General features: G+C 46.5%; 5 protein-coding genes across 5 annotated transcripts; 4 read left to right on the top strand and 1 right to left on the bottom strand.

Annotated features, from left to right (window-relative positions):
- Positions 1 to 267: 267 nt before the first annotated feature.
- LAJ45_09154 (uncharacterized protein) lies at positions 268 to 1,949 on the top strand (the record flags this gene model as incomplete). The annotated part of the gene is made up of 5 exons (XM_046118699.1): positions 268 to 376; positions 438 to 542; positions 641 to 766; positions 867 to 962; positions 1,279 to 1,949. 5 exons carry the CDS (start codon positions 268 to 270, stop codon positions 1,947 to 1,949), a joined length of 1,107 nt encoding a protein of 368 aa, XP_045968084.1.
- An 899-nt stretch (positions 1,950 to 2,848) lies between these two features.
- On the top strand, positions 2,849 to 3,798 carry LAJ45_09153 (uncharacterized protein; the record flags this gene model as incomplete). The annotated part of the gene is made up of 5 exons (XM_046118698.1): positions 3,081 to 3,275; positions 3,358 to 3,429; positions 3,497 to 3,561; positions 3,639 to 3,692; positions 3,759 to 3,798. The coding sequence occupies 5 exons, from the start codon at positions 3,081 to 3,083 to the stop codon at positions 3,796 to 3,798; spliced, it is 426 nt and encodes a 141-aa protein (XP_045968083.1).
- A 3,839-nt stretch (positions 3,799 to 7,637) lies between these two features.
- On the bottom strand, positions 7,638 to 9,657 carry LAJ45_09152 (uncharacterized protein; the record flags this gene model as incomplete). The annotated part of the gene is made up of 4 exons (XM_046118697.1): positions 7,638 to 8,546; positions 8,598 to 9,304; positions 9,422 to 9,479; positions 9,532 to 9,657. The coding sequence occupies 4 exons, from the start codon at positions 9,655 to 9,657 to the stop codon at positions 7,638 to 7,640; spliced, it is 1,800 nt and encodes a 599-aa protein (XP_045968082.1).
- A 2,430-nt stretch (positions 9,658 to 12,087) lies between these two features.
- Positions 12,088 to 12,649, top strand: LAJ45_09151 (uncharacterized protein; the record flags this gene model as incomplete). The annotated part of the gene is made up of 4 exons (XM_046118696.1): positions 12,088 to 12,215; positions 12,270 to 12,313; positions 12,519 to 12,547; positions 12,623 to 12,649. The coding sequence occupies 4 exons, from the start codon at positions 12,088 to 12,090 to the stop codon at positions 12,647 to 12,649; spliced, it is 228 nt and encodes a 75-aa protein (XP_045968081.1).
- A 247-nt stretch (positions 12,650 to 12,896) lies between these two features.
- Positions 12,897 to 14,564, top strand: LAJ45_09150 (uncharacterized protein; the record flags this gene model as incomplete). Its single annotated transcript, XM_046118695.1, has 1 exon — positions 12,897 to 14,564. The coding sequence occupies one exon, from the start codon at positions 12,897 to 12,899 to the stop codon at positions 14,562 to 14,564; it is 1,668 nt and encodes a 555-aa protein (XP_045968080.1).
- Between the last annotated feature and the right edge of the window lie 6,954 nt (positions 14,565 to 21,518).

Genomic DNA, 21,518 nt, shown 5'->3' with positions numbered 1-21,518 from the left:
CAGCGCCCCTGATTAGCTGCACTCCGGGCATCCCACACTCACACTCACTTCCCGCCGGCCTGCTTGCAGATTAGAAATTAGACCTGTGATCTTGAACCCTCCCACCTCGGGTGCCACTCTTCCTTTCCTTCCCATTCCTTCTCACTCTCGCGTGCCCTCTTCTCCCTTACCTCTCATCCTTCTACTGTACTGCACTCCCTCTCTCTTGTCTTGTCTTGTCCTTATAGTATAGATATATTAGACTGTACATACCAGGCCCCCCACGCAATGTTCCGCCTAGGTCTCCGCCGCGCCTACGCGACCGCCTCGGAGTGCGCCAGCCCCTACTGCGTAAAGGTGTCAAAGGCACAGCGCACCGTGAATGGCTTTGTCGGAGGTTCTTCCCCCCTCCTCTCTCTGGGGTGGTGGAGTGTTTGCTGACATGCGGGGGAGTGAAGCGATCGGAAACACGCCGCTGATCCGCCTCAACAGGGTCAGCGAGGAGACGGGATGCGACATCTATGGCAAGGCGGAGTTTATGAACCCGGGGGGGTCTGTTAAAGGTTTCTCTTCTCTCCCTGCTGTTTTTCTCTGCTCTCTTTCTTGCTCTGCTGTTTTGTTTGGGGTGAGGGTTGCTGACACCGTGTGCGGAGGGGAATAGACAGAGCAGCGCTGTACCTCGTCAAAGAGGCGGAAGAGAAGGGTCTTCTCACGCCCGGCGGGACCGTCGTTGAAGGCACTGCGGGCAACACGGGGATTGGGCTGGCGCATGTGTGTCGTTCCAAAGGTATGCTTGCCCCTCCCTCCCTACCTTTCCCTGATCTGTTTTTTCTTGTGCTGTGCTGTGCTGGGGGGTGAGGTGCTGATCGTGTGGTGGGGGGGCGTAGGGTACAAGTGCGTCATCTATATGCCAGACACGCAGTCGCAGGGGAAGATTGATCTGCTGAGGTTGTTGGGCGCGGAGGTGTATCCGGTGCCGGCTGGTGAGTTTTGAGTTTTTTTCTTTTCTTTTCTTTGTTGTTGCGGGGGTGGGCGCGGTGGGTTCTCTTCGTAGGGTTGGCAGGGCGGGTTTGGCATGTCCGAGTGGCTCTGTGGTAGATCGGGGCGTGAGTTGTCTGTGCGGGAGCTCCCTTAGCCGCCAGACCAGCTCGTAGGACACCGGCGGCGACTCGTGAAGCCTCCAACTACCCCCGGCGCCCCCAAAGCTCTAGGAGACTATCCCATACCCAACACTGCACTCCCGAAAGAAGAGACCTATCCTAGAACCCCCTCTCCCTGCCACACAGCTAACCCCCACAGTCGCCTTCGAGAACCCCCAAAACTACAACCACCAAGCCCAGCGCCACGCCGCCTCCCTCCCCAACGCCGTCTGGACCAACCAATTCGACAACACCGCCAACCGCCGCGCCCACATCGAGACCACCGGCCCCGAGATCTGGTCGCAGCTCGCCGGGCGCGTCGACGCCTTCACCTGCGCCACGGGCACAGGCGGCACCCTCGCCGGCGTCACCCGCTACCTCAAAGAAGTCTCGGACGGGCGCACCGAGTGCATCCTCGCAGACCCGCCCGGCAGCGTGCTACACAGCTACATCCAGTCCGGCGGCAAGCTGGTCGAGCGGTCGGGCTCCTCCATCACCGAGGGCATCGGCCAGGGGCGCATCACGGACAACCTGAAGCCCGAGGTGAAGCTGCTGAATGGGAGTGTGCACGTGAGCGATGAGAAGAGCGTGGAGATGGTGTATCGGCTGCTGGACGAGGAGGGGCTGTATATGGGTGCGAGCAGCGCGCTGAATGTCGTTGCGGCGGTCGAGATTGCGAGGAGGATTGGGCCGGGGAAGACGGTGGCGACGGTGCTGTGTGATGGCGCGTATAGGTATGCGGATAGGCTGTTTAGTAAGTCGTGGTTGGAGGGGAAGGGGCTGTGGGGCGCGGTGCCGGAGCATTTGAGGAAGTATGCCGTGCTGGCGTAGTGTGGTGGATGGATGGTGATGGAGAGGGGGGGGGAGGGGGGGAACTGGATGGGAGCGACATTGTATTGTGGGGCCCCCAGGTGGAGAGAATGGCTGGTAGTGAAGCCGGTAGCAGTAGCATTAAACTAGCCAAACATAAGCATCCATCAAGCAAGGTAATGAGTCTGTTCCATAGCCCACCATGCGCGACACCGAATATCCTGCAGTGCGATCATTGGCCCTCCAAGAAGGCGGAAGGGATATATATTAGTCCCTGCCTCCCCGCGCAAAGACTCATCCCGGGTTATGTGGGGTGCATGCAGTAGGTACTCGTAGATGCATCCCGCTCCCGAACGCAGCTGTTATTGCATACATATAAAAAAGAACGGTCAAGCCCATGGCATGCAATAGCGGTTGTGTTTGGAAACCCGGGCATGGAGGTAACCAGATGATGGGCGAGTGATGAGCTGTGATGCAGGATGGATAGTAATCCTTTCCCATATTCCCCCCGGGTGATGGAGTTTTTTTGCTACCGCCCCGAGGTGGGGAGGTGGGGGTATAGACCTGCCGATTTGTAGAGCTACATATAGCTCGGTACCTAGGTAGACTTCCATATTCAACAGTGGACTCACCTAGATAAGGTACATGTAGTCAAAGCGAAAGCTGAACCTCCACGGCCATCCTGTGGGTAAGGTTTTAGGTACATACTCTATATAGCGAGTCTCTGAGTATGGATCGAGGCGTGCATGGTGTGTTGTAAGTACATTACATACAGCGCCATCTGCCCCCCATCTGCTATGTATATTAATTATTCCTGCCTCATGTGGAGTAGACAGATCCAACGCACAGCACACACCGGGCTCAGGTATTCCGGCATCGCGAAACCTCCCCTTGACGTTACACAAGATCCATTTATAGCCATGATCACCCGCCTTGGCAGGCAAGGGGCGCCTCGGTTCGCGGGTTGCCTGAATGTATAAAGACCACCTCACGTCACCTCACCTCACCACCCCCTCCTTCTCTTTCTTCTCTTTCTCCAGACACACCACACACCACACACCACACGCTCGTAACTGTTTTTCTTTTTGTTTTTTTGTTTTTTTGTTTTTTCGTTTGGCAGCCAGTAGGGGAAGTGGTGGTGACTTTGCGGAAATGTTTTTGCTAACGTCGCGATGGTTACAGAAGTCAAACTCTGCACACCATGAGTTAAAACACGCGCTTTCTCTCCGGATAGCGGTAGTTGGACAATCACTGATAGGGATCACTCTCTGTCTCAAGATTCTCAAGATTCTCAAGATTCTCAAGATTCCCAGGATTCTCAAGTTCTGCTCAGGCTTCACAGCTCAGGCACAGACTCTCAACTCAGGCACGTGACGGTGCATGGCACTGTCAACAACGCCCGAACCCCCAAAAAGTTTTGCGATACCAGCGACTGATTGATAGATCTTCCAATGGAGACGCATTGCGGGATCTCCCTCAATGCATAGTCTTTTTTGACAGAGTACTACTTTACCCCTGGCGAAATACCTGTGGGCATTGAAGAAAAAAATTTAACTTTGGCAACGAAGTTTTCTTTCCTCTTTTTTTTTTTATGCAAAAAGAAAAAGAATTGGATTTACATGGCACATATTATGTAGCCGAATGATGGATACTCCTTGGGCGGGGCTTTTTGATAGAAGAGCTCATCGATCCTTGGTATTTCTGTAAAAGGTGTCCCCAGTGGGCGCCCCCGAGAAAAATAAAAATAAAAATAAAAAATAAAAAGTCAGTATTAAACTCCTTCTATGCTTCCTTTCATAATTGCGGGATAACTAACTGGTTTGTGAACAGAAAAAAAAATGAAAAGTATGGATGCCCTTTCTCTCTTTGAAGCGGCAGCGATATGGTGTTTGCGGACGTGGTAGGTTTGCGATTTTTTCTTTGCTGTTTTCTCCCTGGCTGGCTGCCTCTGGTTTTTCGATGGTTGTGTGTGTGTCTGTGTTTGTGTTTGTGTGCAATTCGGGGTAGATAGCTTAATTTATTACTATTTATACTGGATGAATTCGAACGCATAGCAAGCTTAGCTCTTTGAAAATAAACTCTCTCTTAAACATAATTTTCCTAATTTTTCCTGGCAAAGGCCACCCCAGAAATAAGAACCACTAGCAACTTGAATTTTTTGATAGATGCGAGTGATAAGCTGTGACACAAGTTAATTTTCGAGTAGGGTGGGGGTATTTGCAGACAATAAAGCTGCTCTAAACATATAATCCTAAGCATTTTGTAGGGTGCCTATATTTCCAAGATGACACTAGTATCATAAGCCTTGTCTTATTTGAGAGTGTCGAACTGGCTAGGGGATACTGTGCGTAAGGTACAGGTCCTGTACCACACCGACATGCTGCCAAATATGTTAGCAATTCCAACCATCTCTCAAGAAGCTGCATACGTAGCTTACCTCACTCAATTGCCACTCGGAGATGTTCTGTAATGTGTATACTAGCGGGATTCAAGGTCCCCCTTGGAGGTTTCGGGCCCGCGACTTTGATACTTGATGATCGATAGCGTGAGATGTTGCTGGATTGATAGCGGTGGGTTTCATTGTGAGGTATCTATTCTCTCTAAAAGGACAGTTTACTTTTTCTAAAAGGACAGTTTAGAGTTTTGTTAGCGTATACCATGTGGATTGATGCATTAGACTAGTGGAAATCATAAAAGCCCCCTTCGACTCTCCCAACCAAACTAATGCGTTCATCCATCATACCTCCCACTATGATTTCCAGGTCTTTCAATGGGCCACCTCGTGTAGGGGAACTCCCCTTATCGGCTTGGTTCCAAGGCCTAGACTTGACTTGTTGAGTTTGCGCCGCTGTTGGGGTTTTCCTTCAAGACACCAACCATTGTTGGTAGACAGAGTAAACAGGTTTACGTCCCTCACTAAAGTAAGATGTGTCTACTCCAAGCAATCCCCTTCAGCTCTTAGGAGATTGATATTGATAGTCTTGGTGCCTCAGAATACGTACCAATCTGACCCGGGCCTAGACACACGGTAGCCGCCGCCGATAACAGTAGAGGCCCGGGGTTGATCAAGTGTCGTTCAAGTCTACGGTTGCCAAGAAACAATTACAGGGCAAACAACAAATAATATATCCTCTTGGCAACCGTCTGAGAAAAGTGCAATTATGGTACCTTTACCAGGCCGGTCCGACCCGAATGGGGCCCGGAAAAGCCTACTGGTTATTCTTTAGCTCTTGCAGTCACCATATCAACCACAATTATAATATTAAGTTCATTGGAGCGATGGTTCTATCAAGCCAAGCCTGACTGGTACGTGTGATACTGATTTGCACATGAAGTTTAGTCACGTTGAAAAGAGTAGACTATAATGACCACGCAGAAGCTAAGCCTTCGCCCTACTATTATGTTGGTAAATGTGTCAAGTACAACTATTTAGTAAGATTCCTTCGGTTACCAAGCAGAGTGCGGTGACTTAGACTCTGTATATGCTATGCAAGATGATTGATATTTGATATTGTCAGTTCAAAGCTTAGTATGCTTACGACTTCATGGTACATACACAGTAGAACGTCTAGACCGGAGTTCACGCAGCCATTGAGGTTACGAACCAGTTATGTACGATCTAGACATATTATGGACTTGTTCTGGGTAGCAGCTATACATATCGCGCGCTTACCCACGGTCTGGCGAGTGATCGCCCATGCACCACCACGTGCTTCCTCCCAAGACCTCGACAATCGGGTCTGTTCCTATAATTTGGGCCCCATTCTTTGCAAAGCTTGCATCACAATTACGCCCACGGCTTTCCAGATGTATTTACAGCAGTCCAAATCTCAATATCTGAATCCTACCCACACTGACCGACCTGGTCGCCGCCGCGGATTTTGCTCGCCGACCGCGATGTCGATGGAAAAAAAAGAGGTCTAGACCTTCAAAAAGCAATGACAGGTTGTAACTGTTACCGTTAACCAATTATGCAGGCTGCTAACTAACTGTCACAACCCCCCCCCCCCTTCACCTTCACTCCCACAAAAATTGTCAAAGCGTAGACAGCAGGATCTACTTTGCTCCAAGGCTGAAGAACATGGATTCTTCCTTCACATCAGCGCTTACGTAAAATAGGGAATAGTTACATCCGTACGTACGACGAGATAGCCTGGGTTGTGAACGGGAGTAACCGTTCGAGGCTTCTGCAAAGAATAAAGAAGTAAAAATGAGGCGGGGGGTGAGGAAGAGGAGGAAGAGGAGCGAACACCGATTAATGGTGGGCTGGATTCACTGGGCTTGCATCAACCTACCAATTGCAAATGAGACTAGAATAACACGTGTGTTATCACACTGTGCCACGGTTCCGCATTCAGGGGCAGTTTTTTTTTCCCGGAGTTCGGAGAACATGATGTCAGACGTCAATGTGGTGGATACCGAAGAACTCTACATGCATCTATGCACATGTTGATACTCAAGGGAGAGGAATGTTGTTACTGACTGGACTCTTTAAGCATAAAAAATTAAATTTCATGCCCTCTACGAAACACGCAAGCGTCACCCTCGAAATCTGCATCAACAGGCCAACGCCACGAGTGACAGGTCATGTTTCAAATACCTCACTGCAGGAAATTCCCCTCGGTGGCCTGATATGTACATAGGGTCTAACAAAAAAAGTTATTTTGTTGTTGATTAATGATCCTCTTTAAGTAACCAAACTCACATTATAAAGTTATATCCAGAGTTGCAAAGTACTTATTTTCAAGAGAAGCAAAGACCCAGTGGAAAAAAAAAAGGAAAAAAAAAAGAGAGAATAGGAACTGTAGTAACAAAAATACACTGGCCACAGTATATCCAAAGAATGATGACTCCCGGCTCCCCATGCAACCCCCAGTCCCGCCAGCCAGCCAGCAAATGTTCAATCACCAGTACACTCCCGCTCCATACAGAACCGAAAAGAAAGAAAAAGAAAAAAAGACTTTTAAACTCTCCCCGAGTTACCCAACCAACCGACGCACCCCCCCTCCCGCAAAATATCCATAGAATGCAAATAAAATATATGAAAAGAGAAGAAAAAAGGACAAAACAAGTAGACATAATGATAAATTCAACCCACATATTCACTCCCCTTTCCCACCCCATCCCCACCAAAAAAAATGCCCCCAGACAAAAATCCCAGAAAACCTATTCGATCGAGTTTGCTAAGAGAAAAAGTTCAAGGAAAACAACGAGCCCCCACCGGTATACCCCACCAAACCAACTACAAAGAATACAAAATAAAGACAAATTCCCATTCTAACCACTTTTTATATCCGCGCAACCCATGCCACTCCTTCCCGCAATGACAAGACATGAAATAGAAGGAATAAAAGGGGAGTAAAAATATATTCGTTTCCACATGGAGAATCTCCGGCCAGCATTTTATGATAGATATTTGTTTCCCTTTCTCTTTTGGATATAGAGAAAGGAAGGGGAGGGAGAACTTGATAGAGAAAAGATACTCATTTTTTTTGTTTTTTGTTTTGCCTATAGCCACTAACACCATCCAAATGCCCAACCAACCGGTTTCGCTCGTTTGTTCGTTCCAGTACAGCCGTTTAGTCCCGTTGTGAACAAATTAATTTTTGAGGAGGAATTCCCCATGTATCATCCCACTCGCACACCAACCCAACTCCAGATATTTCCGTTTAACCCACCCAATTCCCATTGTACAGATAACCTTTTAATTTAAGCACCAGGAGACCTTCCCCCACCATTAATTTCCTTCCTTCTGGAATCATCAAGTCCAAGCCCGCCCAAACCTCCCGCGAGGAAAGAAAACGCCGCATCATCATTGCCCATACCGCCATACATCCCGTTGGGTCCATTACCCCCGGCGGAGAAAGCCTGTTCAGCCCTTTGATCGAATGGTCCGGCTGAGCTTGGCCCGACTCCAGGGCCCATGGAAGTGTTAAGAGGTGGGAACGCACCGTTACCGCCACCGAGACCGGAGGGCAACCCAAAGTTACTTTGACCTCCAAACTGCTGGCCAGGGAAACCCCCACCTCCACTGAATTGTCCACCAACTGGTCCAGATCCGCCACCAAGCCCCTGGGGGCCGCCCAACCCTACTCCCCCATATGGCGAGGGTCCATCTATAGGCGAGGAAAATGCAGTGTCCGCAACTACTGCAGCTCCTGCGCGACTGGCCCCACACCTCAAACAGCTAACGTTTTTGGCAAAATTATGGTAGCCGCATCCATCAGAGCCGCACTTCCAATCTCCTGCTCTGAAAGGGACCATCCCTCCACTATTCGGCATAGTTCTAGTTGGCAATCCATGGCCAGCACCGTGTCCCATTGACGGGGGTTGGGATGGGATTAAAGAGGTTTGCGGGTATCCTGAATAGCCATAGACATCGGGGTTAGGGCCAGCTGGAACCGCTGGGAAAGAGCAACGGAAACACGCGGTCCTGCGCTGGAAATTCGAAAAACCGCAAGATGGGCAGGTCCAATCACCCGGCCTCGGCCTGTTCTTACTAGGTGGGAAAGGTGTTAGGATTTCGGCAGCTCTGTCCAAGACCCTACTACTGCTGGGAGAGACTTCAATTGCCTTCTCATTAAGAGCACGTCCATTCATGCACAGTGACTCGGCGGCCTACGAAAGTAAGCGTATGAAACGTTGAAAGTATGAGGTTTATGAAATTACCTCCTCGTGGGATGAGAATACGGCAAACCCAGTCCCGGTCGGCTTATGCTGATCAGGGGTCCTAAGAGTCCAAAATGCAATTGGACGCCCACCATACTGTGTAAACCAACTTTCCAGCTCAGATTGTGTTGTGTCATGGGGAAGCCCACTCATGTGAAGGACTTTACTCCGTTCGCTCAAAAAGGCCCTGACGTCTGCTCGTGCATCCATCGGCCTGGCTAAAACATCAGGGTGACCCTCTGGAGGTTGAGATTTCTTGATCAAACCACGAAGAACCCTTGCTAAAGTGATCGCCTCCTCCATAGCTCTGCGGGGGGAGGCCGGAGCCAATGCCTGTAGGTGAAAGGGTAGATTATGTTTTATGGGCGCTGAGGACTGAACGGGCTCAACTTCGAGAGCTGCACAGATATTTGCCAAGGATGAAGGTCCAAAGGGCAGTGATTCTGGATGGTGAGATTGCCAACGGGTATACTCAGTACGAAGGTCAAAAGTCCGGGAATGTTGAAGATAGGGGGGCAGAACAACGGCTTTGTCTCTGGCCTCGCGGGGCAGCTGGACACGAAGATCCCAAGCATCCAATGTCACAAAAGTAAAATCTAGATGCTGCGCCATTAAGAATTCCTGGGCAAAAGAGTCGAATCGATTAACAGCATCTCTGAAAGAGCCGGCAGTCCGTACATGCTCCCAAGTCAGAGTGGTCAAGCTAGCTATATTACAGATAGGGCAGTGTCAGCTCGGAAACATTGAGCCACGTTGAGCACCCGAGTTTGATATGATACAAGGTGATTTTTGATAAGTTGGAGGAAGGAAGGGGAGCTTCATACTGCACAGTGGGGTGATTGGAGTATTGACAGGTCTGACAAGAACGCTTTCCCTGTGAAGCTGGTGGGCTCGTCAGTGGTAGGTTTCACGATCTGGAGACTCGGAAGCCAACCTCTTCCAGTGTTTTTGCATTGAGTAAAATCCAACCAATTTCGATTACTTCTGCAGAGTCTTTCGTGACGTAAACTCCATGCTCATCACAAGTAGTGGCCACGTGAATAACCACGTAACGATCCATGGCTGAATGTTCTTACTGCTAGAGTACAAGATTTCAGGGTTGAAAGCTGTTTAAGACTCGAAATATATTCGTGAATGAATCGTCTGTAGGCCTATATATGGGTATAGTGGGTTTAGGTTCCTTGAGGATTCCGTGGTTGCTACCGCTAAGATGATGACTGATTGTAGTGTAATACCGATAACCCAACAAAACTCGACTATGGAAAGACGAGTGAAGGGAATCAAGCAAGCTGTGTACGTAGGCGCAACGGATAGTCACAGAGGGTGATGAAGACAGCGAGGAGTAGAAGGAAGGGAGGGTGGAAGAAGGGAGGGTGGGAGGAGGGGGGGGTGGGATGGGCGATAGATACAGGGTAAGATCAGAAGGGAGGCGAAAATGCAGATGGGGGATGGGGGGATGACTGGTGGAGTTGTGGATGGTTAGATAGTATGTAGTGCCAGTGTGGTAAGAGAGCAGATGCCAGTGCAGAAAATATGAGACGCTTCGGCCACGATGGACAGCCTGCAGTAAAGGCAACAAGAATAGAGGGGTTATTAGGTTTCTACCAACTATTCCACGTAGAGTTTCCCTTTTCTTACCTCTGTCTATGATGACTTTTCACCACTTTTTTTCTTCCTTACTTTGGTCCAATGATCTTCCTAATCGGATCTAGCTCGTCTCGGCCCACACGAGAGACAGAAGAGCCACAGAACAACGAAGTCACGAACATCAGCCCCTAAACCACATCCTCACAAACGCCATGCACAATTGAACCACGAGCTCAAGCATAACTTGAGGTCCCGTGCTCTTGCCGCGTTGCTAACGGTGCTTCTTTTGCTCTTCCTTCTCCTATTCTACACCGCCGTACCTGTATGTACCTGTTGTATTCTTTTTCACTAGTAATTCTATGTCCAACCAGGGCACCCGTTCCGGTAACCCATCAACTTACCATAATAGTCCCACATGCATGCCCGTGTCTCAGATTGAACCCTCCCCCCATCAGCATCATCGTCATCACCACCATTTGACCAATTTGTTTATTTATCTACCCTTTCGTGTCTCATCATGCAGTGTGGCCATTCTCTACTCCCCATTCAAAAGCCCGTTTCAGACCAGGCTACATACTGAGTGGCAGTTGTCCAATCATGATTGATATATGAAGAGCCTCTTGCAATGACGTGAACGCCGAAACAACTTTTCGTTCTCTCCAATCCAATGGGAATATAGTTGAACAAACCGACCATTCATTCATTGCTCCATCTTCTCGCCATCATCATTGTGTTCACCATATTAGAGTACTGGAGCCGAAGCCCCGGGGCCCTTCTGAATCTGCTGCTTTTGAAGCGACGGTGGCAGGCCGAGCGGTAGATTCTCCCGCCACCCTCTGTGGATCCTAAAATGCCCTTTCTGAGAGGAAAACCGAGGTGTTATTTGTGCAGAGAGCATTATGTATGTACAATGTCATGTACATACCCGTGTCTGATACGTTTCTTACAGGGTACAGTATGTATTAGGTCAATAATAGAGTAAAGTACATATGTAGATATTTGTATGTACTTGACACTGTCGTAGAGAAATAAGAAGGGGCCGGCGCGTCACGTCACCTGCCTTGCACCACTTGCACCTTGCAAGAGGAAAATAATGTGCCGAAATTGATCAATTTTATTGGAGTTTTTGCTAAAACCCCTGATAAATTGAACCGGTGCTTAAGGCGGCTCCGAAATCTTTAAAGTTTGTTACTAGCTGGTGGTGATTGAAAACCAACCCCTCGTCCGATAACGATAAAGACTGCTTCGCAAAGAAGTCCAATCCCGACTGTCGGGCTAGTAGAGTAGCGGCAAGAACCAGGGGTTGGTTTCTCCGGCAATCATACCGAAAATCTGCAGAGGCATCTTTTCGGTATGGCCCCGCAAGAACTGGTTATCTTATCGGCCACGAGAAATAATAGAGTAATCCCGGCCCCCGATTCGCTTCTTAAACTTCCGAAGCCACAACCGTTGATACCCCGATAATCCAGGCCCAAGTCCCGACCCAAGCCCGCAGAAAGGTATAAAACACAGAACTATTGCATCCTTTTTGCTTCTCCGGTTCTTGTAAACCGTAGCTGGGTACATACGTGTATGTATGTAGCTTCTTGTTAGAGAACGAGCCATCGCACGCATCCATTCCCATCGAAATCTCGAAGTATATCGATAACGGGGGTCCCTGATAGATGTGTTGTGTGGAAAGTGGAGTTGTAAGTTGTAACACGGCAATCTGCCTGAAGTGTAGAGTTACTCCGGAATCTGGGCGTTGCTGAGCAATGCGGTTTATGCAAACAAAGATTAAAGAATTCAAGAAACGGGGCCCAATATGGGGGGGATCGATATCGATGTAAGGGCCTTAGAAGGAAGGGGGGTGTCGGGGTCGTTTATGTCAATTGCCTACCCTACATGAATACCCATCCAGAACATGCTTCCCCACATGAAGATCGCTAAGCTGCTGCTGCTGCTGCAGTCTCGACCTGGCGGCCGTTACATATCCTTCCAGAACCTCATGTGGTTCCTGGAACAAGGCTTAATAATAGCCACGCGAATTTTGTAAAAAAGGTTATTTTGGAGGTCTAAATTTGCTGCTGAGGTAATAAAGTCTAGCCAGATTCGCTTAGCAAGACAGGAGGAGGCGAAGGTGGCATTCGGTGAGACTTACCGAGAAGCCATTTAGCGAGTTGACGTCAAGCTAACAGTTGTATTCATGTTGAAATCTCAATAAGGTTGAGAGCTGCAGGTGTTGGCGGCTCTACTCTCTACCCTGAAGTGAGAACCAGAAGAGAGAAGGGCACGACTGACTCCCTAGAGAGATTAACAAGGGAGAAGCCGCACCAGTTAACGTTTTTTTTTTAGCTGTTGTGCCAGGGACACTTGATATTGTTGTAAGCGGAGTCCCCTCCTTCATCCAATCCCTCACACCCCCCAGAGCTCATCCCAGACTGATAATCACCATCTAGGCAAGTGCCAGACAGTGGTGCTGCTAACAAATCTATTTGCATACGATCTTCCATTAACACTGTATTCATCAAACAGTACCTCGCCTCATGCTCTCATTCCCTCTTTAAACATCTCTCCTTCCCCCTCATCTTCGGAAGCTTCCTCATCTCAATTCTGGCTTTCGCTACACCTGCAGCGTCTATTTCACGGCCCATCCTTAAATCACTCTTTGTCTTCACTTCTCATTATCGATCCCTACTCTAGTTTTTCTCTTCTCACCTTGGTCTCTCCACAATGAAGTCCGAGCGTAACAGAGGCCGATCGCCATCGGGCGAGACAAACTTCTTTAAACGCCTCTTGGTGATGCTCAAGCCTCAAAAATCGCGTCAGCGACATGGGCATTCCCAATCAGTCCCAAATACTCTTGCTCCTCCAGCTTACTCGAGCAATTATGCTGCATCGTCTACATCACTCTATTATAATCGTGGTGGCGCTATGAAACAAACATCTCTTGCTGCCAGGCCGCCCCCAGAGGTGTTGCTCGCTATATTTTCTTACATCTGCCCGCATGCCCTTGACTACACCTACGAATCTGCAGAAGATAGCGTTACCGAGACTGGATGCATGCTCTGCAACATGCGGGACCTTGCGCGAGTAGGTCTCGTCTGCAAGGAATGGCATCGAGCGGCTCAGCTACTGCAGTACCGTAGCATTCGACTCGACAGTGTCCATTACTGTGGGATGGAGGGCGAGCTTTCGGAGAGGCGCAAAAGGAGTTCATTTTTCCAGAAGCAGAGTTCCCCGCTGGAAATTCCCGAGCAACGAATGCGATTGTTGTACCGGACATTCCAGGAGAGCGAGTCGATCCCAGCATTGGTGTGGCTACTGAAGCTTCCTTACATGACACGGGAAACGTGCAAGCAGGACTTGGCTCGACTTGTGTCTCTGCTACCGAATCTACGTTATGTCGATCTACCCGACGGTATCTATTCTGACGATTCTTCATGTGCATCATTGAAAGCCATCCTTTACACAAGATGCTCTGACCTACGCAAAATGACCTGGATGCCTGGATCCGAGAAGAACTTTGTGGATTTGTGGTATGAACCGCCATGGGTATCACTCGAAGTAGTTGAGTTATCGAACATGAAAATCGAAAATGGAGATTTAGTGCAGGCTCTCTCATCAATGCCGTATTTAAGACACCTTAAATTAAAAGATATGCAGTGGGCCACTGACGAAGTCTTTGACCCGGCATTTGAATTCGGTCAGTTCCGGGCCATCAAAAGCCTGGAACTAGAAGGGAGCACCAATATCACTATTGACGGCTTATGCACATACCTCTCTCGACCTGAAGTCCAAAAAACCCTCGAATCTCTTACCCTCACAAACACCTCGATCCCTGCCCACCTCATCTATCGTATTTTACCTTTGGCAACATCCCTCACATCCCTCTCGGTCAATCAAACTATTTCTCGAGTTATCCCTAGAGCTGAAGTTCAACTCCTCTCATCGCCAACACTTACTCACCTCTCCTATGAGATCATCGGCGAGGATACCAGGTTGACTAGGCCAGCCCCGAGTTACTATGCATACCTTTCCGAATCACTATGGGCCGGCGGTCTCCCCTCGCTCATCGACCTCTATGTCCGCGAGACGACCTTCCACAAGCGTCTCCAGAACGAGCCTAATGGTGCCAACGCTGGTGTCTTTGCGGCGGGCGAATGGACGCAGAAAATGACTATCTTCGAAAAGAATCTCGATCATATGAACTGGACAAAGTACAGGGTCGGTGCACTCGGTAATGGAAAACTCCTTGTCAGTCCAATATATGAAAGACCCACGACCTCGGCCTTCAATTCAGACTTCGAGGCCGAAAATAGGGCAAGCCTATTGACCGTCCCTGGTTCCAACATGGGAATCAAAGAAAAGAGGTCAAGCAGACAGGATCTGTGGAGATGATGCCCCGGTTCCCTTTAATTTTACTCATCTTTACTCTATTGCTTTTTACTTTTTCATATCATCGGAGTAGTTAAGCCTTTCATCTGGGAGTTATCTTTTTCCTCTACATTACGCCATTGATATCATTGTTGTTTGTCAGGAAGGTGTTTTTTGATGCATTTTATGTATTGATTTGTGGGTGTTTTCGAGCCTCTAAATATCATTAATCATTCCTATCTCGCTCCACTGCTGTGTTTCAAACACAGACATGTACCATCACTCGTTGTTTCTAACATCTGGGGATCTAGCGCGTTTTATTTCTTTTACCTATGTAGCTGTCGTTACGTATTCGATATTCATTTGTATAAATTTAGCGTATCAGGTACTGATATAATGCATAGTCAACATTAACTCACATGTGAGAATTTGAAACTAGCCTGATAATCTGTCAATGATCAATACTTAACTTGAAGTAAATTTACCTGTTCAATCATTCAGCTGGAAGAGGTGACATGTTAATTTCTGTGAGGCTTTTAAAATAGATAATGTTAAATGAAAGGGAAAAACTCCGGAAACAGCGCATTATTGGTTATTATCCGGGGGAAAACTCTTGGCCCGCCGCGTTCACAACACGCACGGATACCTCCAAAGGGGTTTGTTTAACTTAGGCCAACATGTTTCCCCCTTAAGCTTGGTGGTACGAGGCAACAACTTTCTATGTCACCATGCCTTACGGGTAGGTCCGCAGCGGCACGGGAACAAATCGTCAAAACAATACATTGACCGTATTGCATCCGAAAAGGCGAGGGAGGCATGGGATGAAAAGCAGTGGTTTGTTTCATGAGATGCAGAAAGCCGGAGTCTTCAAGCGGGGGAAGAGCCCAGTGGTACAATTTGCGGCGTGGTTCCGATGCCTAGTCCATTCCACCGGGGTTCCGAAAACCGTCATTTTGAAGGTGCCTGCCTACATATAAGTGTGCAAAATATTGTTCGCCAGCAACTTCGGCGTTTAAAAAGTATCATTTACCTAAGAGGCGAACCTGGTTTTTGGTAATTTTTTCTTGCGCGATACGCTTTGGAGTATCAAAGTGGTACCGATGAGCATGAGGTGTTCACGGGTTCTTGCAGCACAGTAGTACCTACATGTCCGTAGAGTATGTACATTACATACAGCAGATGGTTGCTCTCATTCCATGCAGCTACCATTTTTTGCTCTGTTTAAGTAAATACTATCTATGTACGCCCAGCAGTTCCTAGGCTATGTGAAACTCGAACGATAGATCAGATTTCTACTGGGAGGGCATGGCTATTATTTACCTTCAGGAAGTAGGCACATAACCGCCGTCGCTTGCAAGGAAGGAAACGCCATGGAGATCGATAAACGAGGAATCTAGGAAATGATCTTCAAGTTTCAGATAGGGTTAGGGCAACATATGAGCTTCCCTGTTAATACTAAGTCTATTTTTATTGCGAGTAGAAGAGGTTTTCTGATAACAAGGATCGATCGGCCTATTTTGTTTCGGCCATGTGGCAGGAAAACGTTTCTTTTGGGCGTGAGATATCAAGGGTTTTTTTTGGTCCTGTCATATATGTACCTCGATACTTAGGTACGTAACCGTGCGTCAAGGCACTTGCCAAGCCCTTTTGAACCACTACCAACCAACCAACTGGCATTCCTTTAGAATAAGTTCGTCGACCCTGTCTAGACTGCCATTGAAAAACCTCTCCGATTGTGAGTCTCCCTGATGGATAAACACATTTTTTCACTGCGTCGTTGTTGTTCCTTCACTGGCGAAGTGAGTGACAATGAATAAGCACGTATACGTACGTATTCTACTATGATACAGTCATCATAGTACCTATTACCAGCGAAGTGAATGTTTTTTTCTTCTCTCTTTCATGCGCTAAGAATAATATGTGGCTACCCATTGGAATTCGATGCTATACCTACTGAGGCAATTTATGCAGAATCAAGTCAGGCTTCAGAAATAATTCGTCCAACGTCCAACGTCCGCCTCGAAGTCTTTGGAGGAATAAGACTGTGAAAATTAAGATGCCGGCTTTTAAGGGACTCTAGCTGCCGTGCAATAATTTACTCCTATATGGATTAATTTTCAATTGGAAATACTTGAAAGTGCAAAAATTCTTTCATGGTCGACGAAGGGTTATTTTCTTTTATTTCTAAGCCATATAATTGGCCAGGTTCCTCTTTCCTCTTTGGTATTCTCTGTTTTTTTTTGTTGTTTACGCCCTGAGCGCTGACCGGCTAGTCATATTGGTAGAGGACATATCGTACTTTCTGCAATTGGCTAACGAAATAAATTTTGGGGATGTAAAAATTCTGCCAAAGCTGCAGTAGCAAGACCAGACTGGGATCACGCATATGTGCTCTATTACTGCGGAAGAAAGTTTCCAATCCAGTAAAAGGGTCTATTACGTATATCCATACCAGGTGGATGAGCTTGCGGCTTATGTAAGAGCCAAGCGTTGATAACCGAGTGCTTAGCTGTGATAGAGCTTGATATTGACGTCGGGTCTTTTGACGTCGTTCAACTCCATCCTAGAACACAGGCCGGAAATTTTTCAACGAGCGACTCCCACTTCGTCCCTACGTTAACCCGGGAAATTGGCATTCTCGACTTCAGCTGAAGCTATATCATGCAGTCATATAAATGTGGTATTACAATTGAGCCTAGATGCGGGCCATATGGGTAGGCTTGAATAGGACGAAAGCTACGTATTGAGGATCTTCATACATCCCCAGCCGTTTTTGTTACCGGGCGAACACAGCATAAGCATATTCGCCAAGCGACTTACCTCTAGATGTCTTAGAACCACACAACCAAAATCAGTAATCAGCACACATTGCAATGATAATTTCTCAAGTTGTTGATAAATTCTTTTCCCGGGGGCAAAATCGATCGGTGGAGGTGCCGGTGGTTGGGCATTCAACGAACCAGAATTGCCAATGCAACGGAATAAACCACAAAAACAACACCGACCGTCCTTGCAGATCCAGCGCTAAAAACCTTTACCAGTGCCTGGGACTTCTATATACCATTTCCCTGAGTGATCACGAGTACTCTATCCCTGCGGCAGTCTGTCGAAGTGTCACCTGGGTCGGAAAAGGAGAATTTGCCGCGCCTATTAATGTGGCGATGATTATGCGCGCAGGGCGGATCTATACATCATCGCTTCTTCCTTGCCATCTTGATGTGGCGTAATGATTAGTAGTTCGATCATAATTCCCCCTTAATCGTACTTCATTGGCGTTGTGCTTACCTCCTAATTGATATATTAGCTCCATCTCCCGACTTTCGATCCTACAGGCCAAGGGTATAAATCCCTTAAACAGACCAGACACCTTGAGAGAATTAAGATGCATGTTTGGCCTCTGGTGGGTATCACCCTAACTTTTGTTACTGTGGGGTCCCGTACACGCATGCCATCAATGGCGATTCGTTCATCAGGTAGATAGGTTTTAAGTTGCCAAGAACCCATATAACCTGCATATAACCTGCAGCAAGCATAAATAACACTGAGGCGCACTTTTCAGCTAACCAATAAAAGAGGTTCATTCACGCCTTAAAGTTTTAACTACTTGTAGAAATTGTGGCTTTATGCGGTGAAGAGAACCCATGCTTTTATGCAAGTATGGCCTGAACCTTGGGATTTGGGAGCATTTTCGGCAAGCAGGGACCGAGTAGTCTCTCTTATCGACTTAACCTCACCTTCTACTTGTCTTCCATAAGAGAAGCTAGAAAGCAAGGGGATACGCACGGAGATGTCTTGAAAGTACAATTTGCATAGATAACTGCAAGTATGGCGATAACGAGACCATTGAGGGGGTTCGGGAAGCTTCCGCCAGTAAAGCCAGACTAGCTAGCGTATGTGCCTCTACCGTCGGATTCCCCTTTCATCTTGTCTGTGCGCCTGCGTTTGGTATTCTAACCTTCATACCGCATGTCCAGCCTTTAATTTACCTTGTAATTGGGATCTATGATGGGGGGGTTTCCACAGGTATTTATCTTTTGAAGTTATTTTCTGGATAGTAACTATATGCTGTTAAAACCTATGTTAAAATGCGGTCCTTCTTGGTTCTTGTTTATTTTGTTCACATAATATCACTCGATACGCTATCGATTTACATTTTAAAGGTGTTCGCGACACTCCCAAAATCCAGATTATCCAGCTCAATCAACACTCTGCTCTTTTGATTACTTATGATAATAGCTATAAACGCACATGGGGATGTCCTATACATATATACGTATATAGAAATTATACTATCTTCTGACGTTCGTGTTTTGATACATGGAAAAAATTATATACATTGATGAACTTGACTTACATTATAACTTTACATCTGACAAATAAATATTGAGGACTAAAACAGAACCTGTATAAATGTGGACCTCTATGATGTCGTTCCGGCCGTCCCATGATCCAGACAAGGAATGGGGGTGCACTGACCTCGATGCCGCTCGGCCTTGTTCATCTTGGGTCTTGAACAGCTTTCGTTTAATTGCCAGGTAACAATACATCTTGTTTAAATGAAGAATTAAAATTGTTATCTAAGTTATAGTATTTATATCGGACTGCGAATAAAGTCTTATTTCGGCGAACAATGCCGTCTAGTATTCGACTTGTCCACAACGGGATTGTATTTGACGCTTTGATGAGACGATTCATTATGTTTTAAATGAAAACATGGCTACTTAGCAGCTTCGAAGTATAGCTGTTTGAGTTTTTTCGATGTCTTGTGTTGGTCTTATGAGAGTCAGGGGTTGTATTTGATGTGGTCTACGGGGCCGCCCGCCAGAGCTTGTCTATTTGCTGAGATCGAGTAGAATGATTGACTTGCAGCGAGTTTAATAGCACTACATGTATATAATACACTGTACTATTTACAAAAGAGCATATTTATAGAATACCATGATACGCATGAGAATTTTATCGCGCGGGTCGTCTGAATTTTGATGTTTGGAGCGGGCGGGCGGGGGGGGGGGGGCGTTTATGGCTCATTAAAATGGGAGTAAAGGGTGCTCAATACTAACAACCAATTGCAAAGGTATTCAGGCTAGAAATACTTTCCTAGACAATCTTAGTGGGAGTTGAACAATCCCAACGATGCTAGAGACAATGGAATATACCAATCAATTAGCCATCCAAGCCCATTGCACTAGATGGTGGGCGCTTTGGCGGGTCTAGCTAAGTTTTATTTCTAAGCGATAAATTGAAAATGGGCAATAACCTGATTCAAAACTTGAAATCCATCGCAAAATACATGTATATATTTTAGACCCCTATTATATATATCCATTATCAAAAAGGATGTCATTGCTTGAAGGCCTCGAGATACCTGAAAATTCGATGTATGCCCGAGCGATCTATGTAGGTTTTATATTATCACGAAAAGCTTTTTTTAATCAATTATATATAACAATTTACTGTAAGAACAGGCATTATCAGTGTAGTAGAGTATATACATGCACTTAATGAAAAAAAAAGAGTGGTCCTGTCAACCGAGTGATAATCTATGTTTAACCCGCCTTTTTTTTTCTACTTTTTTTTGTTGTTTAATTCATATATACGAATAACGTACCCACTAATGATTGATTGATTGATAATTCTTATGAATAACCCACTAGACCAGACATTCCGTGTAGAATGGAGTTAAAATAATGAATAATAAGCTAATTCTAATTCCACCATAGTATTCTAGTACAATTGTTCACATCTGAAGAATCGCTTTAACAACAGAACTACCATTCCACAGGTACGTCGAACCTAAACACCAGACGGGTTCTATGAACCCTCATATATCCCATAGTCCGTTAAAGCTGCCTATTGATTCGGGCGGCGTATTTTCAGCTGTGGCTTGTGTCTGGATCACACACATATTCGGCTGCCACCCTTCCTCTTTTAGTAATTATAATATTCTGTCAAATAGAAAGCATCTAAGCACCGGATTATGGGATAGAGCATGCTTCTTTTCCAAACAACAGACTGTCATATTTTATACACCTTCAAATCTTACAAAAGCACAAAAAATAGTACTAGTGTTTATATCAATATTGTCAAACAGGAGATACGTACAGTCATTTTTGGGCGCAACGACGAAATTGGTTGAACAAGTAGGGCCTATGGCAGTCATGCAAGGTTGTACTAGCTGATCGTGACCAAAATAAAACTGTTTGGTAAATCTTATATAATTATCGTTATAAGTTGTATGCAGTCTCCCCTTATCTCTTTAAAACTCCATGCAGTGCTGCTTAATTCCGGGCTACTTAGTCATCAGCCAGCTGCAGGACCCCTCAACAGCACACCACTCCTCCGAGTCCCCTATCTCCTGGTTTAACTACCTTGAATCGAGAACATGGATCTTCAACCGGTTTTACCGTTCCAATTTTTAGGGACGGGAGCGGGCTAAGCAGGTTGAAGCATTTGACGTCGTGTTAGGGTTCCTTTTTGTTGCAGCCCCTCTCGAAGGGTTCTTTTTGATGTATACTTAGTCTTCTGTTTTGTAAAAAGATGCATAAGTGATCACACGAACTGTATTTTCTTTTGGCCTCCGTTAACCTTCTTTTACGACTTTAAACATGCTATAAGCCAGCGATGAAGTTGTCAAGGATAGTTCACAAGTTGATAGTGAATACATATGTTGATGACATGACGGTCATGGTATACTGTAATTGGGATACCGGCCACGTTGATCACGATGTCAGGTTTGTAAGACCAGCAGTATAATCTTGCTCTAAGAACACATTGTATCAAGTGTAGAAGGCCGGGACACGATAAGCACCCTTTGCTCCTTAGGTCGTCGAAACATGGTGTTACGACGTACGTCTAACTAACACCGGGTAGAATATATCCTCTTGATACTAGGTCCAGAGTCATGGGTACTATTATCTTATCTGGAAAGATACATATGTATCATTTCCTATCGTTCTCGGGTATCCAAGGGCCCCTCAT

The sequence above is a fragment of the Morchella importuna genome (genome assembly GCF_003444635.1).
Source record: "Morchella importuna strain M04M26 chromosome Unknown Morimp01GS034, whole genome shotgun sequence".
Taxonomy (NCBI): Eukaryota; Fungi; Ascomycota; class Pezizomycetes; order Pezizales; family Morchellaceae; genus Morchella; species Morchella importuna.
This window is presented reverse-complemented; position numbering and strand designations above follow the sequence as displayed.